Genomic DNA, 24,641 nt, shown 5'->3' on the forward strand with positions numbered 1-24,641 from the left:
GTGTAGTCTTCCAAAGGCGCTATTTGCCTTGGCGAGTCTGTTGTCTATCTCATTGTCGATCCTTGCATCTGATGAAATGGTGCAGCCGAGATAGGAAAACTGGTTGACCGTTTTGAGTTTTGTGTGCCCAATGGAGATGTGGGGGGGGGGGGGCTGGTAATCATGGTGGGGAGCTGGCTGATGGAGGACCTCAGTTTTCTTCAGGCTGACTTCCAGGCCAAACATTTTGGCAGTTTCCGCAAAGCAGGACGTCAAGCGCTGAAGAGCTGGCTCTGAATGGGCAACTAAAGCGGCATCGTCTGCAAAGAGTAGTTCACGGACAAGTTTCTCTTGTGTCTTGGTGTGAGCTTGCAGGCGCCTCAGATTGAAGAGACATTGGCGACTTCAGGGGTTTCTACGAGGCTCTAAAGGCTGTGTACGGCCCCTCATCCCAAGTCCAAAGCCCGCTGCGCAGCTCAGACGGCAAAGTCCTCCTCAGCGACAAGATCTCCATCCTCAACCGATGGTCAGAACACTTCCAATCTCTTTTCAGTGCCAACCGCTCAGTCCAAGATTCCGCCCTGCTCCAGCTCCCTCAACAGCCCCTAAGGCTAGAGCTGGATGAGGTTCCCACCCTGGATGAGACATATAAGGCAATCGAACAACTGAAAAGTGGCAAAGCAGCAGGTATGGATGGAATCCCCCCAGAAGTCTGGAAGGCTGGCGGAAAAACTCTGCATGCCAAACTGCATGAGTTTTTCAAGCTTTGTTGGGACCAAGGTAAACTGCCTCAGGATCTTCGTCATGCCACCATCATCACCCTGTACAAAAACAAAGGCGAGAAATCAGACTGCTCAAACTACAGGGGAATCACGTTGCTCTTCATTGCAGGCAAAATCTTCGCTAGGATTCTACTAAATAGAATAATTCCTAGTGTCGCCGAGAATATTCTCCCAGAATCACAGTGCGGCTTTCGTGCAAACAGAGGAACTACTGACATGGTCTTTGCCCTCAGACAGCTCCAAGAAAAGTGCAGAGAACAAAACAAAGGACTCTACATCACCTTTGTTGACCTCACCAAAGCCTTCGACACCGTGAGCAGGAAAGGGCTTTGGCAAATACTAGAGCGCATCGGATGTCCCCCAAAGTTCCTCAACATGATTATCCAACTGCACGAAAACCAACAAGGTCGGGTCAGATACAGCAATGAGCTCTCTGAACCCTTCTCCATTAACAATGGCGTGAAGCAAGGCTGTGTTCTCGCACCAACCCTCTTTTCAATCTTCTTCAGCATGATGCTGAACCAAGCCATGAAAGACTCCAACAATGAAGACGTTGTTTACATCCGGTACCGCACGGACTATATATCTATATACCTGTACTATATATCTATATACCTGTACTATATATCTATATACCTGTACAATATATCTTTTGCTATATCTGTACTATATATCTATATACTTGTACAATATATCTTTTGCTATACCTGTACTATATATCTATATACCTGTACTATATATCTATATACCTGTACTATATATTTATATACCTGTACTATATATCTATATACCTGTACTATATATCTATATACCTGTACTATATATCTATATACCTGTACTATATATCTATATACCTGTACAATATATCTTTTGCTATACCTGTACTATAGCAAAACCTCACAAAGATAAGCGTATACAGAGCCGTTGTCATACCCACACTCCTGTTCGGCTCCGAATCATGGGTCCTCTACCGGCACCACCTACGGCTCCTAGAACGCTTCCACCAGCGTTGTCTCCGCTCCATCCTCAACATCCATTGGAGCGCTTTCATCCCTAACGTCGAAGTACTCGAGATGGCAGAGGTCGACAGCATCGAGTCCACGCTGCTGAAGATCCAGCAGCGCTGGGTGGGTCACGTCTCCAGAATGGAAGACCATCGCCTTCCCAAGATCGTGTTATATGGCGAGCTCTCCACTGGCCACCGTGACAGAGGTGCACCAAAGAAAAGGTACAAGGACTGCCTAAAGAAATCTCTTGGTGCCTGCCACATTGACCACCGCCAGTGGGCTGATAACGCCTCAAACCGTGCATCTTGGCGCCTCACAGTTTGGCGGGCAGCAACCTCCTTTGAAGAAGACCGCAGAGCCCACCTCACTGACAAAAGGCAAAGGAGGAAAAACCCAACACCCAACCCCAACCAACCAATTTTCCCTTGCAACCGCTGCAATCGTGTCTGCCTGTCCCGCATCGGACTTGTCTGCCACAAACGAGCCTGCAGCTGACGTGGACTTTTTACCCCCTCCATAAATCTTCGTCCGCGAAGCCAAGCCAAAGAAAAATACCTGTACTATATATCTATATACCTGTACTATATATGTTAAAGCGCGGAATACCTGTACTATGTTCCTTTTCCTCTGATGGAGACCTTTGGGACCTGTGGGAACTAGTTTTGTCTACACAAAACAGTCCTCCAGGAAATGACAGAGGGCTAAGATATTGAACTGCTGCAGGCCTTTTAGTGAAGAGGAGCTCTCTCTTAATCAAAATCACCAAAATATTGCAGTTTCTGGGATCTTGCTGTGTCCAATTGGGAGGGAGTTCCAAGATTTAGACTCAGATGCACGCCACAATGTGGGCTGTTGGGTTCCAAAGGTGTCATGGAGGTGAGTGGAGACTGGTCCTTCACACTTCCTCATTCATAGTTTTGAAACGTCACAAAGCCAGGCACTCACCATGGAATATTCTGTTATAGCCACAGTATTTACAGGACTGGTCTAGTTGGTGACAGAGAGTCAGAGTCTCCTCCAGTGCCTAAGGTAACCACATGTCCACACTGTAGTAGGCTGTGCCAAATTATTCTTGAACAGAATATCCCCCCCCCCCCCCCACCACCTCCACTGTGTAATTATTTATTCCTTTTTATCGATGGTTATTTGTGGGTCATCCATGGTGACCCTGTGGGATGCTCCATCAGCACTCACCACTCTATGGGAAATCAGACGTGCACAGGAAGTGTATCCAGTCATAGGGTCTGCTTGACTGCACTGCTCAGCTGGACTTGCGGTGGTCCCTGCAATGCTGAGGATAGGGTAGACCACGTTGGTGAGAGGCTCACCCTGAAACTGTTGGCTGCACAGATTGGAAATCGATAGGTGTAGGTGACCACGAGGATGATCAGTTGACATGGGCCAGTAGTGCAGCAGGCCCCTGTGAGCATCTGATCTCAGACAGATAGACCATACTGGATAAAACCCAAGAACTACACAAAACGGAATCCTGGCCCAGCAATGAGGATTTGGGGGAACTCAGCAGGACAGGCAGTATCCAGGGATAGAAATGGTCAGGCAATGGTTCAGGCTGGGTCCCTTTAGTAGGAAGGGGTGATATCAAGGAAATAATGTGGGAATAAAGAGGTGGGAGGAAGAAGGCGAGGAAGGGGCTGAGAGGTGATAGTGTGTTGAACGGAAGGTGGGAGAGGTGAAAAGACAGAGAGCGGGGGTGACCACTGGGGAGAGGTGAAGAGGTTAACAGACCTAGGGTTTTACTCTGGAGCGAAGAAGGATGAAAGGAGATTTAATAGAGGTCTGGAAGATAATTAATGGCATAGATTGGGTGGACAAACACCACTTTCCTGGGGCAACAGTAGCAAATACCAGAGGAATTCTGACTAAGGTGAGGAACGAAAAGTTCAGGGGAGATGTCAGAGGTCATTTTTTTTTACACAGAGAGCAGTGGGTGCTGGGAATGCATTGCTGGGGTGGTGGTGGAGACTGGTACAATAGGGACATTCAAAAGACTCTTAGGCAGGGACATGGATGCACATAAAAAGAGGGTTAAAGGTATGAGGTAGGGAAGGGTTAGATTGTTGAGTAGGTTTATATGGATCGGCACAGCATCATGGCTCTGTGCAGTGCTGTATTGTGCTAGATTCTAAGAAGGATAGGCCATTGGACAGAAAGTGGGAGAGGTGGAGAGACAGGAAAAGGGAGAGATCACTGGGAGGGAGGGAAGGTTAGAGAAAAAAGTAAGAAATTGCGTAAGTAAAGAAGAGATGGAAACAGTGGAACCCAATGGGGGTTGGAAACATCGACTTTCATGTCGTTGGGTTTAAGGCAGTCCAGGAAGAATATGAGGTGTTGCTCCTCAAGTTTGTATTTGGCCTCACCCTGACACTGGATGAGGCAGAGGGCAAGATGTGTCGATGTGAGAGTGGTGAGGAGGGATTTCAAGGGTCATCAACTGGGAATTCTAGCTCAGATACACAAGATGCAGGTGCTCGGGGAAACCGTCGCCCAATCTACATGTGGTCTCTCCATGTAGAGAAGGATACACTGAATGCACCAAAGTCAGTAGCTTAGGTTAGACAAGGAGCATGTAAAGCTCTGCCTCACCTGGAACGGCTTTATGGAGGTGGCTGAGCTTTTGCACGTTCCGTGGTTACAGCAGGAAGTGCTTGTGTGTGTGGAAGGGTGGGTGAGGGGGGAGGAGCAGATGAGGGAGTCTCAGAGAAACTGATCCCTGTGTAAAAGCCGACAGGGGTGGGGAAGGGAAAATGTGGCTGGAGATAGGATTGTGCTGAGGTTGGCGGAAGTGCCGGAGAATAACATGTCAGATGTGAAGGCAGGAGGGGTGGAAAGAGAAGACCGGGGGGAATTGGTCCTTGTTCTGTCTGGGGAGGGGGTGGGGGTGAAAGCAGAATGGTGATAAATGGAGGAGAAGTGGGTGTGGGCTTTACCGATGATAGTAAGGGGAAATACATACTTATTAAACAAAGGATGTCCTGGACTGCAAGGTCTCATCCTGGGAACAGTTGCAGCAGAGGTGGACAAATTAGAAGAAAGGAGTAGCATCCTCCCAATTCCTCCCCATCATCTGTTCCCAGAATGAGGCCTTTGGTCTCTAATATGCTTCGTCTGGTTGTATATAATGCGGACATGATGGAACTGTTGTGGGAAACACAGAGCGGTTCCACTTGTGTGGGGGATTATGGTTAGGGAAGACGGCCATTGCTATGCTGCACATTTATGATGGGTGGTGCTGTGGCACCTGTTCCCCTGCTTCCATTAGCTCCAGAGGGCGCTATGAGGCACCTCTGGATATGAATGGGACGCTGGAGGAGCCTTTTAGGGCTGCTGACTGGAAAGTGAGTTCGTAGTTTTCCATTCGCTCCTGTCGCCGGCCTCAAGGCGGAGGGTTCATCTGAAATGGCCTTGTGTGGATGAGGAGAGATTAAAAGAAAGGATTAGTATAAATGGACGGATGGTGGCTGGTGTAGACTTGGTGCACCAGAGGGGATGTTTCCTTGCTCAATGTCCCCATGTCTGTCCATGGTTGGAAGCAAAATCAGAATCAGGTTTATTGTCATGAACATTTGTCATGAAATCTTATGATTTGAAGCAGCATTTTGTGCATTAGAGCTGCAAAGTTGCTTTGAATTACAGTTTCATAAATACAAGATTTTAAAATAAATAATTAGTGCAAAAAGAGAAAAAAATGAGGTAGTGTCTATAAGTAAAATATCGACAGGTGTGTGGATGGAAGGGCATGGGTGGTCAGTGGGAATAGGCAGAAAAATCAACACAGCCTAGAAGGGCTAAAGGGCCTGTTGCTGTGCTGTAATGTTCTCTGGTTCTAAGACCGGCAGCTCAACATTCCAGGGTACAGATGCTTCAGGCATTATCAGGGAGGAAAGAAAAAAGGAGGGGCCATTGAATTGGAGAGGATCACTTCTGTAATGAGGGAGGGTGCCCTGCAAGGTCCTTTTATGGCGATCGCGTGAGTGATGCCTCGAGAAAGAGTCAATCACTTTGCTGGGGATCGACGGCAGGCCTTCCAGCAGTCAACAGCAGATGGAGGAACAGAAATGTAGACAGCCGAGATAGGGGCAAGAACAATTGGGCAACAATCGTAGAAGATATCAGCTTCCTGCCGTCAGATGGGATTGCTTCAGTGGGAAAGGCCTAGAAAGGGCAGAGTTCTTCAGGAGAGCTTTTTGAGTCAGAATGTAGATGGAACTTCTGGAGAAGGGGCAGTTGTGTGACATATATAGGAACGTTATGATTGTGGGAGGTATGATCAGTCATGAAGCATGATCAAAAGGAAGATATCCTAGGTTACAGACAATCATCTGGATAACTGCTTCAGTAATAGCAGGCTGATCCCAATGAGTGTGACACAATGCATTTGGGAGGTTTATTAAGGGTTCGCCCAGAGTAATATTCCCTCAGGAATCTTGGCAAACAAAGGAACCTTAGTGTCCCATCCCACAGATCCTTGAAAACAGCAGCACATTTAGATGAGATGGTGGAAAGTGAGTGATATTTGCCTCCATTAGTCAGGGTGCAGAATATATTAGCATGGAGCTCATGGCACAACTTTATATAGATTTGGTTAGGCCATAGCTGGAATGTTGTGTGCACGTGACCCTGTAGTGATCGCACTGGGGAGAACTCCAGGACAGGGGAGGAGAGGGTGGGAGGGTTCATCAGGGTATTGCTTGGAACACTTAATCCCAGGTATGACAAGAGACAGAGAGGTTGGGCTTGTTTTGCTTGTGGGGTAGTGGGGATGGGGTGGGGGTGGTGTGGGAACCTGATTATTTAAAGGGAATACTTTCCCTATAATGTAAGATGTTTTACACCTGTGGGCATTGGTTTAAAGTGAAGAAGAAAAGGGTTAGAGGAGATCTGAGGACAAATTTCATTTCACCCAAAGGGACATTCTTCCTGAGACAGACCCACTCCTGAGAAAGATTGGGACAAGCCCTCGAATCTCCAAGGCATGGGGAGGATATGGACTGAAGGTTGATTATATCAGAATATGTACTTCTGGGAAATTGATGGTCATTAGGGATATGATGGGACAAAAGGCCTGTTTCTTTGCTGTCAATCCCTGTGACTTAAAATGGCTAGATTTTTTAATGTGAAAATAGAGGATATATGTAAAGGAATGTTTAAGAGTCTTCTATAGGACACTTGAATATTAAGGAGATAACAAGCAGAAGAATTTTAGCTTGTTTTGGACCATGTTTGGCACAGACACATGGTTTGAAGAACCTGTTCCTGTGCTGCTCTCTTCTATGTTCTCTATATTTTACCATGAGCTCTCCAATTAATGCTCTTGCTTTTGTGGTGAATTCAGGTCCTCAGGACTGGATCTTCCCTTTCAATTTGGAGCATACATTTTCACCATTCTCCCTGTCCACAGCTCCCCCTAACAATTCCTGATCATACCTCCCCAACCTTCTTCTCATCAATTCCCTACCCATTCCCAAAGCAGCTTATGCTTCACTCACCTGCAGTAAAGGTGCCCTGTGCCATCTCCCTCCCCATTTTCCATGGTATCCTCTCCCCCTTCTACTTCCACATGCTGCACCTCCTCCCCCGTCACCCCACCCCCCCCCCCCCCCAATACTCCATTACACCAGCAAACCTTCAAGCTCAACTGGAATGTCTGGCTGGAAGCAAATCCAATCATTCTAAAAGGAATCTGCAGTTAACTTTGAAAAGGAAGGGTCAAGACTGAGGAAGCTGAAGGGGTCAAAAGGTCACAATGCCCAGCTCATCCAGAGACGGCACAGGTAAGACAGGTCAAATACCATCACCAAGTCATTCCTTCCCCCGGGAGTTTGGCCTCCATTCCCCAGCTACTTTTCCCCATTTTTCCCACCAACCCCCCCACCACAACATTTTGCCAGCACTCTTGCTCCATTCTTCTGGCAACTTCACCCCATTTTCCCATCAATGCTCACTCCCCACCAACCCCTCAATCCTGCCAACAATGTTCCCAACTTCCTATTCCCAAAGTCCCCCAATAATTTTTTTTTGCCAAATTTATATATTGAGTAAAAGTCAAACTATCGTTTGAGGGGTTATTGATAAAAAGCTTTGAATAACAATATTCATGCCTAGGTCCACCTGACAGACATCTTGAGCACGTGAAACACACTGGGATTGATTGAGTCTCACTTACCTGTCTGTAATAAGCCAAGTAAGTTGTCATTTATACTAAAGTACTTCTGAACTTCATTCAATACACCTGCAAGGGAACAGCACACATAGAATGAGTAAACAGTGCAAAGATCTAAATCCAAGTATATGAAACCAGGGAGCCGAGAGGGAGATGGCAAGGTCTTTTATTTTCTGCATCACATCATCACAACCAGAGAACAAGAGAGCAGAGCAAACACAAATGTGAGGTTATCCTCATTAGTGGCAATAACAGGAGGGCAGATTGTGACTTGATCGACGACAGGTTAGAAAGAGAGGAGGTGCAACGAGATCTCAGGGTCATGGTAAGTCATAGAAGGCTGGAATGGAGGTACAGAAGACAAACCTTTATTATGAGATTGTGGTGGTGCGGATATTTGAAGTGGTGAACCGGCTCCACTTGTCATGCGCGGTCAAGGTGGAGCGTCATGGAAAAGATGGCGGTGCGGGTCCTAGACTGGAAGTACACGCTCGCGCTTATGTCAACATGACATGAGTTCCAGTAGCGAGGGGCGGAGTCTGGGCTGCCTTAAAGGCTGCGGCACCAACTTCAAAGTAAATCACTTGTGCCCGACGAGCTCCCAGCCTGCCGTCTCAGTTCGCTCACCCACAACCACTACAAGATGTTTTGAATGCAGCAGCAGGGAGGTCTAACTGCAGTTGTATAGGATCATGGGGAGGTCACACCTTGAATACTGTCTACAGTTTGATCTCCTCATCTGAGGAAGGACATTCTTGCTATTGAGAGTGTGCAAACATCAACAAGTTGTAACACCCACTAATCACTCATTATACATGCACGTCCCATTAATGTTCTTAGAAGCAAATATTATGTGAGGGAGTGCAAATTTCTTGGGCAAGGTGTGAGCCAACTATTTCTGAGATCACTTGACCATCAAAACATTGTAATCACTGTGTTAAACTAACCTTGGGTTGCAAGCTTAGAAATGCCAAAGAGTATTGGTGACCACTAAGTTCTTTAAGAAATGTGTCTGACATTTCCCAGTTGCCCAGTTAACATCAACATTTCGGGTTTCCTGATAACCATAGTGGACTGACCACCCGGAGATTTAAGCATGAGTTGGATTCTCTTCACAAACTTGTCTGTGAAGGTATCACCTGCCCCTAACCTGAAACTTCACTTTGAATGTTTTCCCCAAACTTTCAATAATAATTATAAATTAAAAAGTTTTAAAAAAAGGAAAAGCACCAAGCTGCAAGTTCGTGGGGAGCGTGAATTAGGAGATTTAACTTCCAATTCCTTCCAATCAAAGACAGCTTAACCAATTTGTCTTGTGTCCATGAACATTTCTAGCCCAAGGTTCCAAATAAACATTTGCGGCTCCAACAATCCTGGTTAAATCATGTCCTCCTCTGCTGTCTTTGTGGAGTTTGCATATATTTAAGACAGAAGATGCACTCTTAATTAGGAAGGGAATCAAGGATTATGGGGAGAAGACAGGTGACTGGGGTTAAAAGGGATGGTAAATCAGCCATGATGGTGTGGTGGGATGGATTTGATGGGGTGAATGGTCTAATTCCACTCCTATGAGCTATGGACATAGTCTTCCTGGCATCATAGAATCAGATCAGGAAACAGGCTGTTCAGACCACTACATCATCACTAACAGGACACCCATCCATATGATCCCACCTTCCAGCACTTGACCCATGTCCTTCATTGTTGAGGGAATTCTAATCTTGACTCTTCTTAAATGCTGACTAAGCAAAGATAAGCTGGAGGGAGACAGTGGGTCAGGGAAATGGTCCATCAGTGTTTTTGGTTGGGGCCCTTTCTCAAGACCAAAGTGGGAAGGAAATGTTGTCAGTCTATTTCCACCAAGCTCCTCCAGGCTCTAATTGTTCATTCAGATTCTAGCATCTAGAGTCTTCAAGTTTCACTTCTTAAAGGCTACCAGCAAGCACACTTCTACCACTCGCTGCGTAAGTGGATCAGAGTACCAACCAATCTCTGGGCGAAAGAGGTCCTGCTCATATCCTCTTTACATCTCTTACCCCTTACCCCAAAACTTATTCTAGGTTCATTCGTCTCTGATAAAGGGAAAGGTTCCTTCAGTCTACCTTATCTATACCCCTCATAATTTTAATACCTCAGTTATGTTCCCTCTCAACCTCCTCCTCTCCAGGGAAGACAGACCCAGCCTATCCAGTCTAAAACAGGCCAGGTAACATTCTGGTGGATCTCCTCTGTGCCCTCTCCCACACTATCACATGCTACCTCTCATCTGGTGACTGGAACCGCAAGCAGTCCCCAATGAGAGGTCTGACCAATGTTTTATAAAGTTGGAGCCTTATCTTTGATACCTGCTCTTGTTTTTGATACCGAACCAAAAAACAGAAAACATGAGATTTATACCGCAGACAAGAGGAACTTAAGGACTTAAGGAGTCGATGAGGAGAAGTTGCGTCTCAAGAGCCTAATTGTGTTTTTTGAGGAGGTTACAAAGGAAATGGATGAAGGTTGGGTGGAAGATGTGGTGAATATGGATTTTAGTAAAGCATTTGACAAGGTCCCATGAGAGACTCGTTCAGAAAGTTATGAAGCATGGGATCCATGGAATCTGGCTGTGAGGATTCAGATCTGGCTTGCCTGTAGAAACCAGAGTAGTCATGGAAGGAAATTATTCTGCCAGGAGGTCAGTGTCTAATGACGTTCCGCAAGAATCTGTTCTGGGGCCCCTGCTCTTTGTGATTTTTTATAAATGACCTGGATGAAGAGGCAGAAGGATGGGTCGGTAAGTTTGCAGATGACATGAAAGTTGGAGGAGTTGTTGATAATGTTGAGGGTTGTCATAGGTTATCAAAGGATATGGACAGGATGCAGAGTTGGGCAGAAAAGTTCCAGATATGAGTTCAATCCAGATGAATGTGAAGTGATGCATTTAAAAAGGTCAAACCTAATGGCCTAGTACACGTTTAATAGTTGGATGCATAATAGTTTGGAAGAACAGATGGACCTTGTGGTCCAAATCAATATATTTTTCAAGGTCAGTGCACAGATTGATAGGATAGTTGAGAAGGTCTCTGGATGCTGGGCTTATTAATAGTGGATTGAGTTCAGGAGTAGACTCTACAAATCTCTGATGAGACCACACTTTTGTGTTCAGTTCTGGTTACCTCATTATAGGAAGGATGTGGAAGCTACAGAGAGGGTGCAGAGGAGATTTATCAGGATGTTGCCTGGACCAGGAAACAAGTGTCATGAGGCAAGGTTAACAGAGCTAGGACTTTTCTCTCTGGACCTTAGAAGAATGAGAGGAGACTCAATAGAGGTCTACAAGATTCTGAGAGACATAGATAAGGTGGGCAGCCAGCATCTGTTTCCCAGGGCGGTAGTAGCAAACACCAGTGGGCATGTGTACAAAGTGAAGGGAAAAGGTTTTGGGGAGACATCGGGGTAAGTACTTTTATACATGGTTGTGGGTGCCTGGAATGCCTTGCCGGGGATGGTGGTGGAGGCTGAAACATTAAGGGCATTTAAATAACAGTGTACATGGATGGAAGAAAAATAGAGGTTATAAGGTAGGAAGGATTTTGGGTTTTTTTGGTAGTGTAGTGGCCGACCAAAGGCTTAATCAAACCGGCTCAGGAGGTTCCGAGTGATGTTATGAAGAGGAAGAAATTGGTTCGGTCTAAAATTGGCCCTTTGAAAATGGGCAAGGGTGAAATTATTACCGGAAACAAGGAGATGGCAGAGGAATTTAACAAATACTTTGCAACTGTCTTCACCAAGGAGGATATAGGTTATAGTCAGTTAGGGGGTAGTGGTCATGAGGTACCAAGAGACTTGGGGAACTTTACTGGGGAGGTAGGGGATCTAATGGATATCCGGATCCAGAAGCAGGAGGTTATGAGTAAATTGTTGGGACTGAGGGCTGATAAATCCCCAGGGCCTGATGGGCTGCATCCTAGGGTGCTTAAAGAGGTGGCTATGGAAATTGTGGAGGCACTGGTCGACATTTTCCAAAGTTCCATAGATTCCAGGGAGGTCCCTGAGGATTGGAGAGTGGCTGATGTGGTGCCGCTTTTTAAGAAAGGAGGGAGGGAGAAAACGGGAAATTATAGACCGGTTAGCCTGACATCAGTGGTGGGGAAGATATTGGAGTCCATCATAAAAGGAGAAATAGCAGAACACTTAGTCAGTAATAATAGTATAAGGGCTAGTCAGCATGGATTCCTTAAGGTTAAGTCATGCTTGACTAACCTTCTGGAATTTTTTGAGGATGTGACAAAGAGGGTGGACTCGGGAGAGCCAGTGGATGTTGTGTATTTGGACTTCCAGAAGGCCTTTGATAAGGTACCACACGGGAGTCTAGTGGGCAAAATCAGGGAGCATGGTATTGGAGGTAAGGTGCTGACATGGATAGGAAATTGGTTAAGAGATAGGAAACAAAGGGTTGGAGTAAATGGGTCTTTTTCAGAATGGCAGGATGTGACGAGTGGAGTGCCTCAGGGATCGGTGTTGGGTCCTCAGTTGTTTGTAATTTATGTTAATGATTTGGATGAGGGGATTATAAATAACATGAGCAAATTTGCAGATGACACTAAACTGGGTGGCGGTGTGGGGTGTGAGGAGGATGTAAGGAAAATGCAGAGGGACTTGGACAGGCTGGAGGAGTGGGCGGCTAAATGGAAGATGAATTTCAATGTGAACAAATGTGAGGTTATTCATTTTGGGGGAAGTAATAGGAAAGCTGAGTATTATTTAAATGGAGACAAGCTAGGGAGTGGGGAAGTGCAAATGGATCTGGGTGTACTTGTTCACCGGTCACTGAAGGCTAGCATGCAGGTTCAGAAAGCTGTGAAGAAGGCAAATGGAATGTTGGCTTTCATAAAGAGGGGATTGGAGTATAGAAACAGAGACGCCCTTCTGCAGTTATACAGGGCCCTGGTGAGACCCCACTTGGAGTATTGCGTCCAGTTCTGGTCTCCAAACTTGAGGAAGGACATACTAGCTATAGAGGGTGTGCAGCGCAGATTTACAAGGTTAGTTCCAGGGATGGCAGGGTTGTCATATGCAGCAAGGCTAGAAAAACTGGACTTGTATCCATTGGAGTTTAGAAGGATGAGGGGGGACATGATTGAGGTATACAAAATCATCAGGGGGATAGACAAGGTGAAGTCTGATTACTTGTTCCCAATGATGGGGGAGACGAGGACTAGAGGGCATAGTTTAAGAATACAGGGTAGGCCCTTTAGGACGGAGATGAGAAAGCATTTTTTTACCCAGAGAAGTGTGAATCTGTGGAATGCTCTGCCACAGAGGGTGGTAGAGGCGGATTTGCTGACTATGTTCAAAAGAGAGTTAGATAAGACTCTTGTGGGTAACGGAGTTAAGGGTTATGGGGATAAGGCTGGAAAGGGGTACTGATGGTAATGATCAGCCATGATCTAAAATGACGGTGCTGGCCCGATGGGCCAAATGGCCTACTCCAGCTCCTATTGTCTATTGTCTATTGTCTATTGGAACGCGTGGCATTTTAAAAGCTGTGTGTGACTGTTTGAGTAAACGACTTTTACATGAAACTCGACTCGACTACACCTGATCATTTTCTCGTTTTCATTTTGCAATGAGACACAGTTGCCACATTTGTGACCCCCAATGGGCCTAATGGATTTTGAACCCAACGAAGTGGTTTCACTCTTACTGCTTATCTTTTGGACCACTCAACCTGACATTTAGTTTGGGCAGGCTGAGGTACAGTTCCACTTTCACAAGATAGAAGTGGTCACCACTACGTACTATTGTGTGGTAAGCATCCTTGACCAGGACACAGCTGGTCGAGTAATGGATTTCCTTTGGGACCCACCAGCTCTTAGCAGGTATGAAGCCCTAAAAGCTCTTGATCTCCAGATTTACAGTCTCTCATGGGATGAGCGAGCTGCACGCCTCCTCCATATCGATGGGCTGGGGGACCACACCCCTTCAGAATTAATCAACAACATGCTGGCACTGGCAGACGGCCAAAGGCCTTGCTTGGTCTTTGACCAGTTGTTTTTAGAGCATATGCCAGAAGACATCTTCCTATGTTGGTTTCATTAACTCTGTTAGTCACAAAGGTACGAAACCGCATTTTTTTTTATTAATGTAATTAAGCTCTGATGTACTATCAGTCCAAACCATAGAATCTGCTAACTTTATCTGTATCTGCATTGAAGAACCACTCACTACAGAGCTTCCTGTAAACAAATGAGCTGTCTTACTTTCTGACCAAAATTATCACACATTAATTTCATTACATTTTGCCTTCCGTAACCATCATTCAGGCCAACCTTATTTCTTTCGTTTTGCATCTTAGAACCATAGTACACTTCAGCACAGAAAACAGTGATCAAATGCAGCCTAGATAAGGATAAATATCCCAAGAGCTCAACAGGCAAAGCAGACACAAGGAAAAGAATGGTTTCATCCAGCCATCCTGATCTATCAAGTGATTCAACCACAGTCTTCACTTGAAACTGTGAATGTGTAACTTGACAAAGCCAATTTAACCGAGCAGCCTATCAGTTATCAGTCAGCTGACCCAGCCTGTGGTGACTCAAACTGAGGCTTACTGAAGCTCTCTGTGTCTAGAGGATACTGCTTCCAGAAGTGTGGATGTTGGTGAGTGAGTTTATCGTTCGGGTCCAGCTCATTTATGTTGCAATATTTTGGCAACCTGGTTAACACCATTGTTAGCTCAATGCTATTACATGCCAGCGACCTAGGTTTAATCTGTCTGTAAGGAGTTTGTACATTGTCCTATGTAGGGTTCCCCAGGGTTCTCCCATTTCCTGCCATGTTCCAAAAACATCTGGGTTAAGTAGATTATTTGGTCACATGGGTATATTTGGACAGTGCGGACACGTGGGCCAGAAGGAACTATTACAGTACTGTATCTCAAATTTAAATTTAAAAATTACCATATATTTCAGCATATAAGTCCTTCCCAAAGCTCACGATGCCTGAGATGGGCCATTGGCTGGCATATATGTCGACCTTCCCCCTGCCCCCATAGATCATGCAGATTGATCTGCTGGGCGTTGACTGGAGGTGATTGCTATCATGGAGACTCCATTGACTCAACGCAGCATGCAACAAAAATATGAAGCGAGCTCCAAGTTGAAAGTGATCGAAATGGCCAAGAAAACCAACAACTGTGCTGCTGCAAGAAAATTTGATGTGGATGAGAAGTTGGTTAGAGATTGGAGGAAGAAGGAAGAGACTTTAAGAAAAATACCAAAAGGCAATGTCTTTGAGAAAAGGGATCACTTGTTGGCCAGAGTTGGAAAACCATGTTGCAGAATGGGTATGTGAATAGAGGCAAGATTGCTATAGTCACCTGAAATAAAACAAGAACATTTGCACTGCAGTGGGCCAAGTCACACCCAGACCACAGTGATAATTTTGAGGCTACAGGATGCAATCGTTTCATGAACAGGAAAAATCTGGTATTCTGAGAAGAAACAAAAATTGCACAAAAAAAAACAGAAGATCTTGATCGTACAGTTGCAAGTTTTCACCCAATTATTATACAGAACTGGCAGAGACACAAGTTTGCATTGGCAAATTATATTCAGGTTGTACGGTACATTTAAATTGTGTATAAATACACTGACCCCCACTCTCCCCCTCATTTTTGGTCCTAACTGCCTGCCCATTGAGCTCCCGATGGCCTGATTGCAGATCCTCACCCTGACCTCTTGCTCATCCAGCACCTGACTGTTGATCCTTGCCCCAACTGCCCATCGAGCTCCCAACAGCTGATCCTCACTCTGGTCACCCACCTATTGAGCTCCCAATGACCCAAAGACAATGTAGTTACATTTGAGATGTAAATTTACCCTTTCATATTGCTAAATAAATTGGTTTACGAAAAGTTTTATCTGTGAAATACAGATGCTTGTATATAATGTTAGATTAGTTGTTGTTTGAAATTGGTGGTAGACCTAATACCAAGAAAGGGATGTGTGTTCGTTGTATGTTTGTTGGGGGCACTAGGGATATGGCTTGGGAGCCAAGGGGGCGGCAGCCCATAGAAGTTAAAGTAGAAATAAAAAATTAATTGTACACCACGGTCCAAGTTAAAAGAAAGATCAGAAACAAACCATCAACATTCAACTTGAAAATAAAGTTGGATACTGGATCACAAAGCAACATCCTCCCGCTTAGACTGTACCATCAAATGTTCCCCGAGTAAATAAAGAATGGGTACCCGGAGGAAGGCCCACTAGAAGCTGCAAATGCCATGCTCACAGCCTACGGTGGCCCCATGATTAAACAACTAGGAAAAGTCTAAATAAAAGGCAGACATAAAGGAAAGAGCATCATATGCACATTCTTTGTGGTTGACGCTGATGGACCAGCAATCCTAGGCCTGAATAGTTGTCAGGAATTACAGCTAATCTCCGTAAACAATGAGATCAGGGAGAAGAAAATATCCAAGAGGATCAACAGCGACACCCCACTTGAGCATCGCCCTCCAATCACAAATAAGGAATGCTTTGATGACACAGTCAGGTGCTTTGGGAACTTTGAATACCACATTACTATAGATCCAAAATACAAACTAATAATCCATGCTCCACAGAAGGTGCTAATAGAGCTGAAACAAAAGCTAAAGCAGGAGCTGGAAGAAATTGAAGAAAAACGAGTAATAGCAAAAGTAGTCGAGCCAACTAACTGGGTAAATTCCTTTTGGCCTAAAGGTGAGCCAAGACATCTTCCAGCAAAAGATAGATGAGACCTACATGTGATGCAAGGGCGCTGTCAGCATCACAGATGATATCCAGATTTTTGGCAGAGACGGGAAAACCCACGATCTCCACCTACATGAGGCCATGGAGAGAACAAGAGGGGCCGGCATCAAACTCAATGCAGACAAATGCATCATCAAGGTGGAGGAGTGCCAGTTCTTCGGAATGGTGTACACACCTGAAGGGGTCAGGCCAAGCCCAGAGAAGGTAACAGCCATTGCTGAAATGGAACACCCAAAGGCCATAAAGGAACTAAGAAGCTTCCTCGGCCTGGTCCAATATATGAGTTCCTTCATCTCACACATGTCCAGACCATCCAGCCAACCTCAGAAAGTTGCTGAAAGAGGATGTGGAGTTTCAGTGGTCACCGTCGCATCAGCAAGATTTCGACAAGCTTAAGGAATTGGTCTGCTGAGAATAGAACTGAGATACTATGACAGAAAAAAAGCTGACACATTACAAGTAGATGGTTCCAACAGAGGCCTCGGGGCAGCATTGGTGCAGGAAGGAAAACCAATAACCTTTCCCTCAAAAGCCCTGACAACAGCAGAGACCCTGGATATAAAGTAAATTGGGATAAGAGGGAAATACTGCTAGTTGGGGATGGAGATTATTCAGAATATAAAAGTACTATAAAATTAAAGTGGTCAGATAGAATTAAATATTTAGGGGTGGTAGTAAATGCAGATTATCAATTTTTATGTAAATTAAATTATGTTCCTTTATTAAACAGGATTAAAATGGATTTGACTAAATGGAAAGATCTGCCGTTAACATTAATTGGTCAACTAAATTGCATTAAAATGGATATTTTTCCTCGAATTCAATATTTGTTTCAGTCAATACCATGTTTACTTTCAAAGGGTTTTTTTTGGGATTTGAATAGAGTAATGCGGGAGTTTTTATGGAAGGGAAAATTAGCGCAAGTAGCTTTGCATAAACTTACATGGAAATATGCATTAGGGGGAGGAGTCACGTGATGGAGTAGTGGCCGGACGGTGAACTCCAGCCCTCTCCAGAAAAGTCGGGAAAAACAAGAGAAAATACAAAGGCACAGAAATACAAGTTAAAGAAAAGTGAGTATAAAGGTGGAAAGAAGATGGAGACAAAAGGAGAAAAATCAAAATCAACGGTAAGAAGAGAGGAAGAGACGACAACGGAGGAAAAAGGTGAAGGCCTTACCTGTCCGAAGAGGCCCGCTGTGGAGAGAGGAGCCCACTACCTCCGGTCGGTAGAAAAAGAACTACAACAATGGCTCACAGAGCCGAGTAAAAGTGCGCAACTGCGCATGAAAAAAAACACACCGATGGGAGGGGGGACCAGCTGGGGAGTCGATCTCCACAGCCGGCAACGACAGCTGCAGAACACCTGCAGCAAGAAGAGACCACAGAAGACAATAGAAACAAGAAAGAAGAGGAGGAAAGGGCACCAAAGAAACAACAGATGGCCAACCCAGAGGAAGAAGAAGAGGAAGAATACAGTGAAATAGATAAAGGGAAAGGCAAGGTAAAGGATATACTTGCTCTTGTTAGAGGATACATGGAGTCATTTAAAGAATGGCAAACACAGGAATTCAATGATTTAAGAAGAAGAATAAACAACACAGAAGAGAAAGTGAATAAAATAGATATGACCTTAACAGAAATGGGGAAAAAAATGGACAAGATGGAAGAACGGGCAATAGCAGCAGAAATGGAGGTAGAAGACTTAAAAAAGAAATTGGAGGAATCTAATAAAAAAACTAAAGAGACACAAGAACTACTAGCTCAAAAAATAGATATAATGGAAAATTATAACAGAAGAAATAACATAAAGATAGTGGGCCTTAAGGAAGATGAAGAAGGCAAGAATATGAGGGAGTTTATAAAAGAATGGATCCCTAAGACCCTAGGATGTCCAGAACTACAGCAAGAAATGGAAATAGAAAGGGCACATAGAGCATTGGCCTCTAAACCACAACCACAACAAAAACCAAGATCTATTGTAGTAAAATTCCTAAGATATACTACAAGAGAAAAGGTACTGGAGAAGACAATGGAAAAAGTAAGAGAGGGCAACAAACCACTGGAGTATAAAGGGCAAAAAATCTTCATTTATCCAGATATAAGTTTTGAACTCCTAAAGAAGAGAAAAGAGTTCAATACAGCAAAGGCGATTTTATGGAAGAAAGGATATAAATTTACACTGAAGCATCCTGCGGTATTGAAAATATTTATTCCAGGACAACAAAACAGACTGTTCTCGGATCCAGAAGAAGCACGAAAATTTGCAGAACAATTACAAAAATAGACTGAGGGATGAAGATGGGTAATGAGAGTAAAAATGATCACGATTGATATGTATGTGGGTAAAGACAAAATAGACTGAGGGATGAAGACGGGTAATGAGGGTAAAAATGACCACGATTGATATGTATGCGGGTAAAGAGGTATAAGAGTGAATAGAGACAATGGGCATACGTGAAAGTATCTGTAATTAGAGGAAAACATAGATAGTATAGACAAGAATTAATAAGGGAAGGTAATGGAATAGAGAGAATAAGGAGGGAATTAAAAGAGTGACCTTTGTGACATATGAAAAGTGAAATCTTTTCTGGGGGGGCTAGGTGGGGAAAAGAGCGGTCACTGCAAAATCAGTTGACGCTTGCGAGTGGATTCGCAAATCCAAATGGAGAGGGGAGATGTGGTTGTCCGACACGGGATAAAGGACAACTCAGGAGGGGAAGGGGAGATTGGGGATAAAGAAGATAGAAATAGGAGATTAAGGAAAATGTTGGATGTTGTAGGAATGTTGTCTGGTAAAGAGTTGAAAATAAGAAAACAGAAATGGAAAAGGAGGAAAGGTAATGATGGAAAAACGGAAAGAGAAGATAAACAAAATATAAAATGGCTACGCTGAACTATATGACTTTAAATATTAACGGAATACATAACCAAATTAAAAGGAAGAAACTACTAAATTTACTGAAAAAGGAAAAAATAGATATAGCATTTGTCCAAGAAACACACTTAACTGAATTGGAGCACAAGAAATTAAAGAGAGATTGGGTAGGACATGTAACAGCAGCATCGTATAATTCAAAAGCAAGAGGAGTGGCTATATTAATTAGCAAAAATGTGCCATTTAAAATAGAAGAGGAAATAATAGATCCAGCAGGGAGATATGTTATGATAAAATGTCAGATATATTCGGAGCTTTGGAATCTACTTAATATATATTCACCTAACGAAGAAGATCAAAAGTTTATGCAAGATATCTTTTTGAAGGTAGCTAATACGCAAGGGAACATACTAATAGGAGGGGATTTCAATCTGAATTTGGATCCAAATATGGATAAAACGGGGAAAAAAATTAACAGGAAGAACAAAGTAACCAAATTTATAATTAAATCAATGCAAGAAATGAAACTTGTGGACATATGGAGGAAACAAAACCCAAAAGAAAAGGAATACTCATACTACTCGACTAGACATAAAACATACTCAAGAATAGACCTATTTTTGTTATCAGCTAGTATGCAGGATAGAGTAAGAAAAACAGAATATAAAGCGAGAATGCTATCGGACCATTCACCCTTAATACTGACAGTAAAGCTAGAGGACATCCCTCCAAGAATGTATAGATGGAGATTAAACCCCATGCTACTTAAAAGACAGGATTTTAGAGAATTTATTGAAAAACAATTAAAAATGTACTTTGAAGTAAATACGGAATCAGTGGAAGATAAGTTTATACTATGGGACGCAATGAAAGCATTCATTAGAGGACAAATAATAAGTTATGCAACCAAGATGAAGAAGGACTATAATCAGGAAACAGAGCAATTGGAAAGGGAAATAGTAAACATAGAAAAAAAATTAGCAATAAAGGAAGATACAACCAAAAGAAGAGAATTGGCGGATAAAAAAATAAAATATGAAACATTACAAACATATAAGGTGGAGAAGAATATAATGAAGACAAAACAGAAATATTATGAACTAGGTGAAAAAACACACAAGACAGAGCAAACTAAGAAAATGGTATTGGCAACAAGGAAAAAAGACAAACAAATTACATATAATCCAAAAGAAATTAAGGAAAACATCAGAGAATTCTATGAACAATTATACCGAACTGAAAACGAAGGGAAAGAAGGGAAAATAGATGAATTTTTGACTAAAATTGAACTACCAAAACTACAAATAGAGGAACAAAATAAATTAACAGAACCATTTGGAACAGTAGAAATACAAGAGATAATAAAAAAATTACCAAATAATAAGACACCAGGAGAGGATGGACTCCCAATAGAATTCTACAAAACATTTAAAGATCTAATAATACCGCCCCTCCTGGATGTAATCAACCAGATTGATGAGACACAAAACTTACCAGATTCATGTAAAACAGCAATAATTACAGTGATACTAAAACAAGGGAAAGATTCACTCTCACCAGCGTCATATAGACCAATATCTCTGCTAAACACAGATTTTAAGATAATAGCTAAACTATTAGCAAACAGATTAGCAGAACAGGTACCGAAAATGGTAAATTTAGACCAAACTGGATTTATCAAAAAAAGATGCACAACAGACAATATTTGTAAATTTATTAACTTAATTCATGCAGTAGAAGGAAATAAAGCACCTGCAGTAGCAGTTGCTTTAGACGCAGAGAAGGCCTTCGACAGAGTAGAATGGAATTACTTGTTCAAAGTATTGCAAAAATTCAGTTTACCGGAGAAGTATATTAATTGGATTAAAGCATTATATAAGGGACCGTTAGCGAAAGTGACAGTAAATGGACATGTATTTAACTTAAGCAGGTCAACGCGGCAGGGATGCCCACTATCACCATTATTGTTTGCGCTAGCTATAGAACCACTAGCAGAATCGATAAGATTAGATAATAATATAAAAGGAATAAAAATAAAAGACAGGGAATATAAAATCAGTCTATTTGCGGATGATGTGATAGTGTACTTAACAGAACCAGAACTATCAATAAAAGAACTATATAAGAAATTGAAGGAATATGGAGAAGTGTCGGGATACAAGATAAACGTAAATAAAAGTGAAGCAATGCCTATGAATAACGCGGATTTCTCAAAATTTAAGAAGGAATCCCCATTCAGATGGCAAATGCAGGCAATAAGATACCTAGGTGTACAAATAAACAAAAATCTAGGCCAATTATATAAACTCAATTACAATCCACTAATGAAAAAATTACAGGACTATTTAGAGCATTGGAAAGAGCTACCACTAACACTGATAGGAAGGATAAACTGTATTAAAATGAACATTTTTCCAAGGATACTATACTTATTTCAGGCATTGCCAATACAACTGACAGAAAAATTCTTCAAAGAGTTAAAGAAAATAATAAGGAAATTTTTATGGAGAGGGGGAAACCGAGGATAGCACTAGATAAATTAACAGAATGGTATAAACAAGGAGGCTTACAATTGCCAAACTTCAAAAATTATTATAGAGCCGCACAATTAAGGTACCTATCAGATTTTTATCAAACAAGGGAAAAACCAGACTGGACGAGACTAGAATTAGATAAAATAGGGGAAAAGATACCTGAACACATATTATATAAATGGGACGAAAAATTGGTACAACATAGAACTTCTCCAGTATTACACCATCTCCTCAATATATGGAAGAAGATTCATGTAGAAAGAAATAAAACAAATTATCAATTACCAAAACTAATATTGACGCAAAATAAGCTACTCCCTTTTACAATAGACAACCTTTCCTTTAGAAAATGGGAAAAAAAAGGGATTAAAAGAATAGAAAATTGTTTTTCAGGAAGTAGATTCTTATCCTTTGAACAAATGAGAGATAAGTACAATATAACTGGAGATACAGCGCTGGCATATTACCAACTGAGATCCTACTTGAAAGATAAATTAGGAAGCAATTTGAGTTTACCAGAGGGAAGTAACCTTGAATATGTGATTACAGATACAATGTTAATCAAAAGATTTATAACAAATATGTATATTAAACTGCAAGAAAAGGAGAATGAGGAAACAAATGGTAAAACTAAACAAAAATGGGAACAAGATTTAAATATAAAGATAAAAAAGGAAACATGGGAGAAATTATGTTCTGGAACGATGAGAAATACAATAAATACGAGGCTGCGTATGATACAATATAATTGGTTACACAGACTATACATTACACCGCAAAAGTTAAATAAATGGGACCCAACAGTATCTGATAGATGTTTTCGACGTAAAAAAGAATGGGGAACAACAATTCATGCAATCTGGACATGTGGGAGAGTAGAAAAATTTTCGGATGATCTCAATCAGATATTAAATAAAATAACAGAAAACAATATACCAAAGAATCCAGAGATCTTTCTCCTAAGTAACTTAAAAAATAAAGAATTTGGAATTGACTTGGAAGATGCACAAAAAAGATTTGTTAAGATAGCCCTAGCCGTAGCAAAAAAATGTATTATGTCAACCTGGAAATTGGAAGATAATTTGAAAATACAACAATGGTATATAGAAATGAATAAATGTATTCCATTAGAAAAAATAACATATAGTTTAAGAAATAATATTGAAATATTCGAACAAGTATGGGAGCCTTACATTAAATACAATAGCGAAAACCTACCGGGGACAAACATTACCTAAGTTGATGGAAGGAGAAGGAAAGAAAAGAATGGACTCTAGAATTTCTGGTGTATTTTTGTTGAATGACAACATTGTCTGACTGAATTAATGCAACCTAGATTGTATACCTAAAATGGATGAGAGGGGTGGGGTGGGGGGGTGGCTTGGGAGGAGGGAGGGGGGGGGGAGAAAAAGTCACTGTAAATGTGTGAAAAAGAAAAAGTGTATATCATGGCTATTGTGATTTATGGTGTGAAAAATAAAAAATTTTAAAAACAAAATTTAAAAAAAAAATATGCATTAGATGGATTGCAGTTACCTCATTTTCAAAATTATTATGAAGCAGCTCAGTTGAAATTTGTTAGTAGATTGATGGATATGGACCAACCTCCGAGCTGGGCAAATGTGGAAATGGCTTGTATATCTGAAGTTGAGATACATCAGCTTATATTTAAGTGGAATGGGAATTTATTGCGGGAATGTAATACGCCGGTACTAAAACATTTGTTAAGGATATGCGTTAAACGAAATATGGTTTTAAGATCAAAGGGTAAATTATCAATCCAAACCCCATGATATCACAATCAGCTTATTCCTTTTTCAATGTTTAATAATCATTTAAAGAGATGGAATTCTAAGGGTATTAAGATAGTTCAGGATTGTTTTGAAGAAGGCCAGTTTCTTTCCTTTCATCGACTGAGGGAGAAATTTGATATATCTGTAAACTCTTTATTTCAGTATTATCAACTTAGAGCTTTGATAAAAGATAATTATGGTAAAGAGATGAATCTACCCATGTTGACGAAATTTGAGTTTTTGATTTCTTCTGTACCTAAGAAAGGTTATATTTCAGGTATGTACCAATTGTTACAAGATGTGATGGATAAACCAGATTGGGAGAAATCCAGACTTAAATGGGAAAGTGATTTAACTTATATTTTTCCTGAAGGTGATTGGGAGGCTATGTGCCATGATAGTGTAACTAAAGTGACAAATATATGATATGGAATGGTTAATTATAATTTTTTGCATCAGTTATATTTGACTCCAGAGAAATTAAAAAAATATGGGTTTAGTAATTCAGATTCTTGTTTTAGATGTGGACGCCTATCTGGTGTAGGCTTCATGGTCAAGAGCTTCATTGCCTCCAAACTCGAAAACCTTCCGACAGGCCTCTCGGACCGAATCATGTCCATGCGACTCCCCCTTCAAAACAAGCGTCACATCACCCTCATCAGTGTCTATGCTCAACCCTCCAGGCGGAACCAGCAGAAAAGGACAAGT

The 24,641-nt window shown here is 42.2% G+C and overlaps 1 protein-coding gene across 3 annotated transcripts in view; it reads right to left on the bottom strand.

Moving 5' to 3' along the window:
* The window catches only part of LOC138736089 (protein spinster homolog 1-like), a 374,628-nt gene that overhangs the window by 100,083 nt on the left and 249,904 nt on the right, over window positions 1–24,641 (bottom strand). For all 3 annotated transcript variants that reach the window (XM_069884987.1, XM_069884988.1, XM_069884986.1), the window contains exon 2: window positions 7,953–8,018. In XM_069884987.1, the coding sequence (XP_069741088.1) occupies window positions 7,953–8,018 (66 nt within the window). The remainder of the gene's footprint in view (window positions 1–7,952; window positions 8,019–24,641) is intronic.

The sequence above is a fragment of the Narcine bancroftii genome, chromosome 6 (assembly GCF_036971445.1).
Source record: "Narcine bancroftii isolate sNarBan1 chromosome 6, sNarBan1.hap1, whole genome shotgun sequence".
NCBI lineage: Eukaryota > Metazoa > Chordata > Chondrichthyes > Torpediniformes > Narcinidae > Narcine > Narcine bancroftii.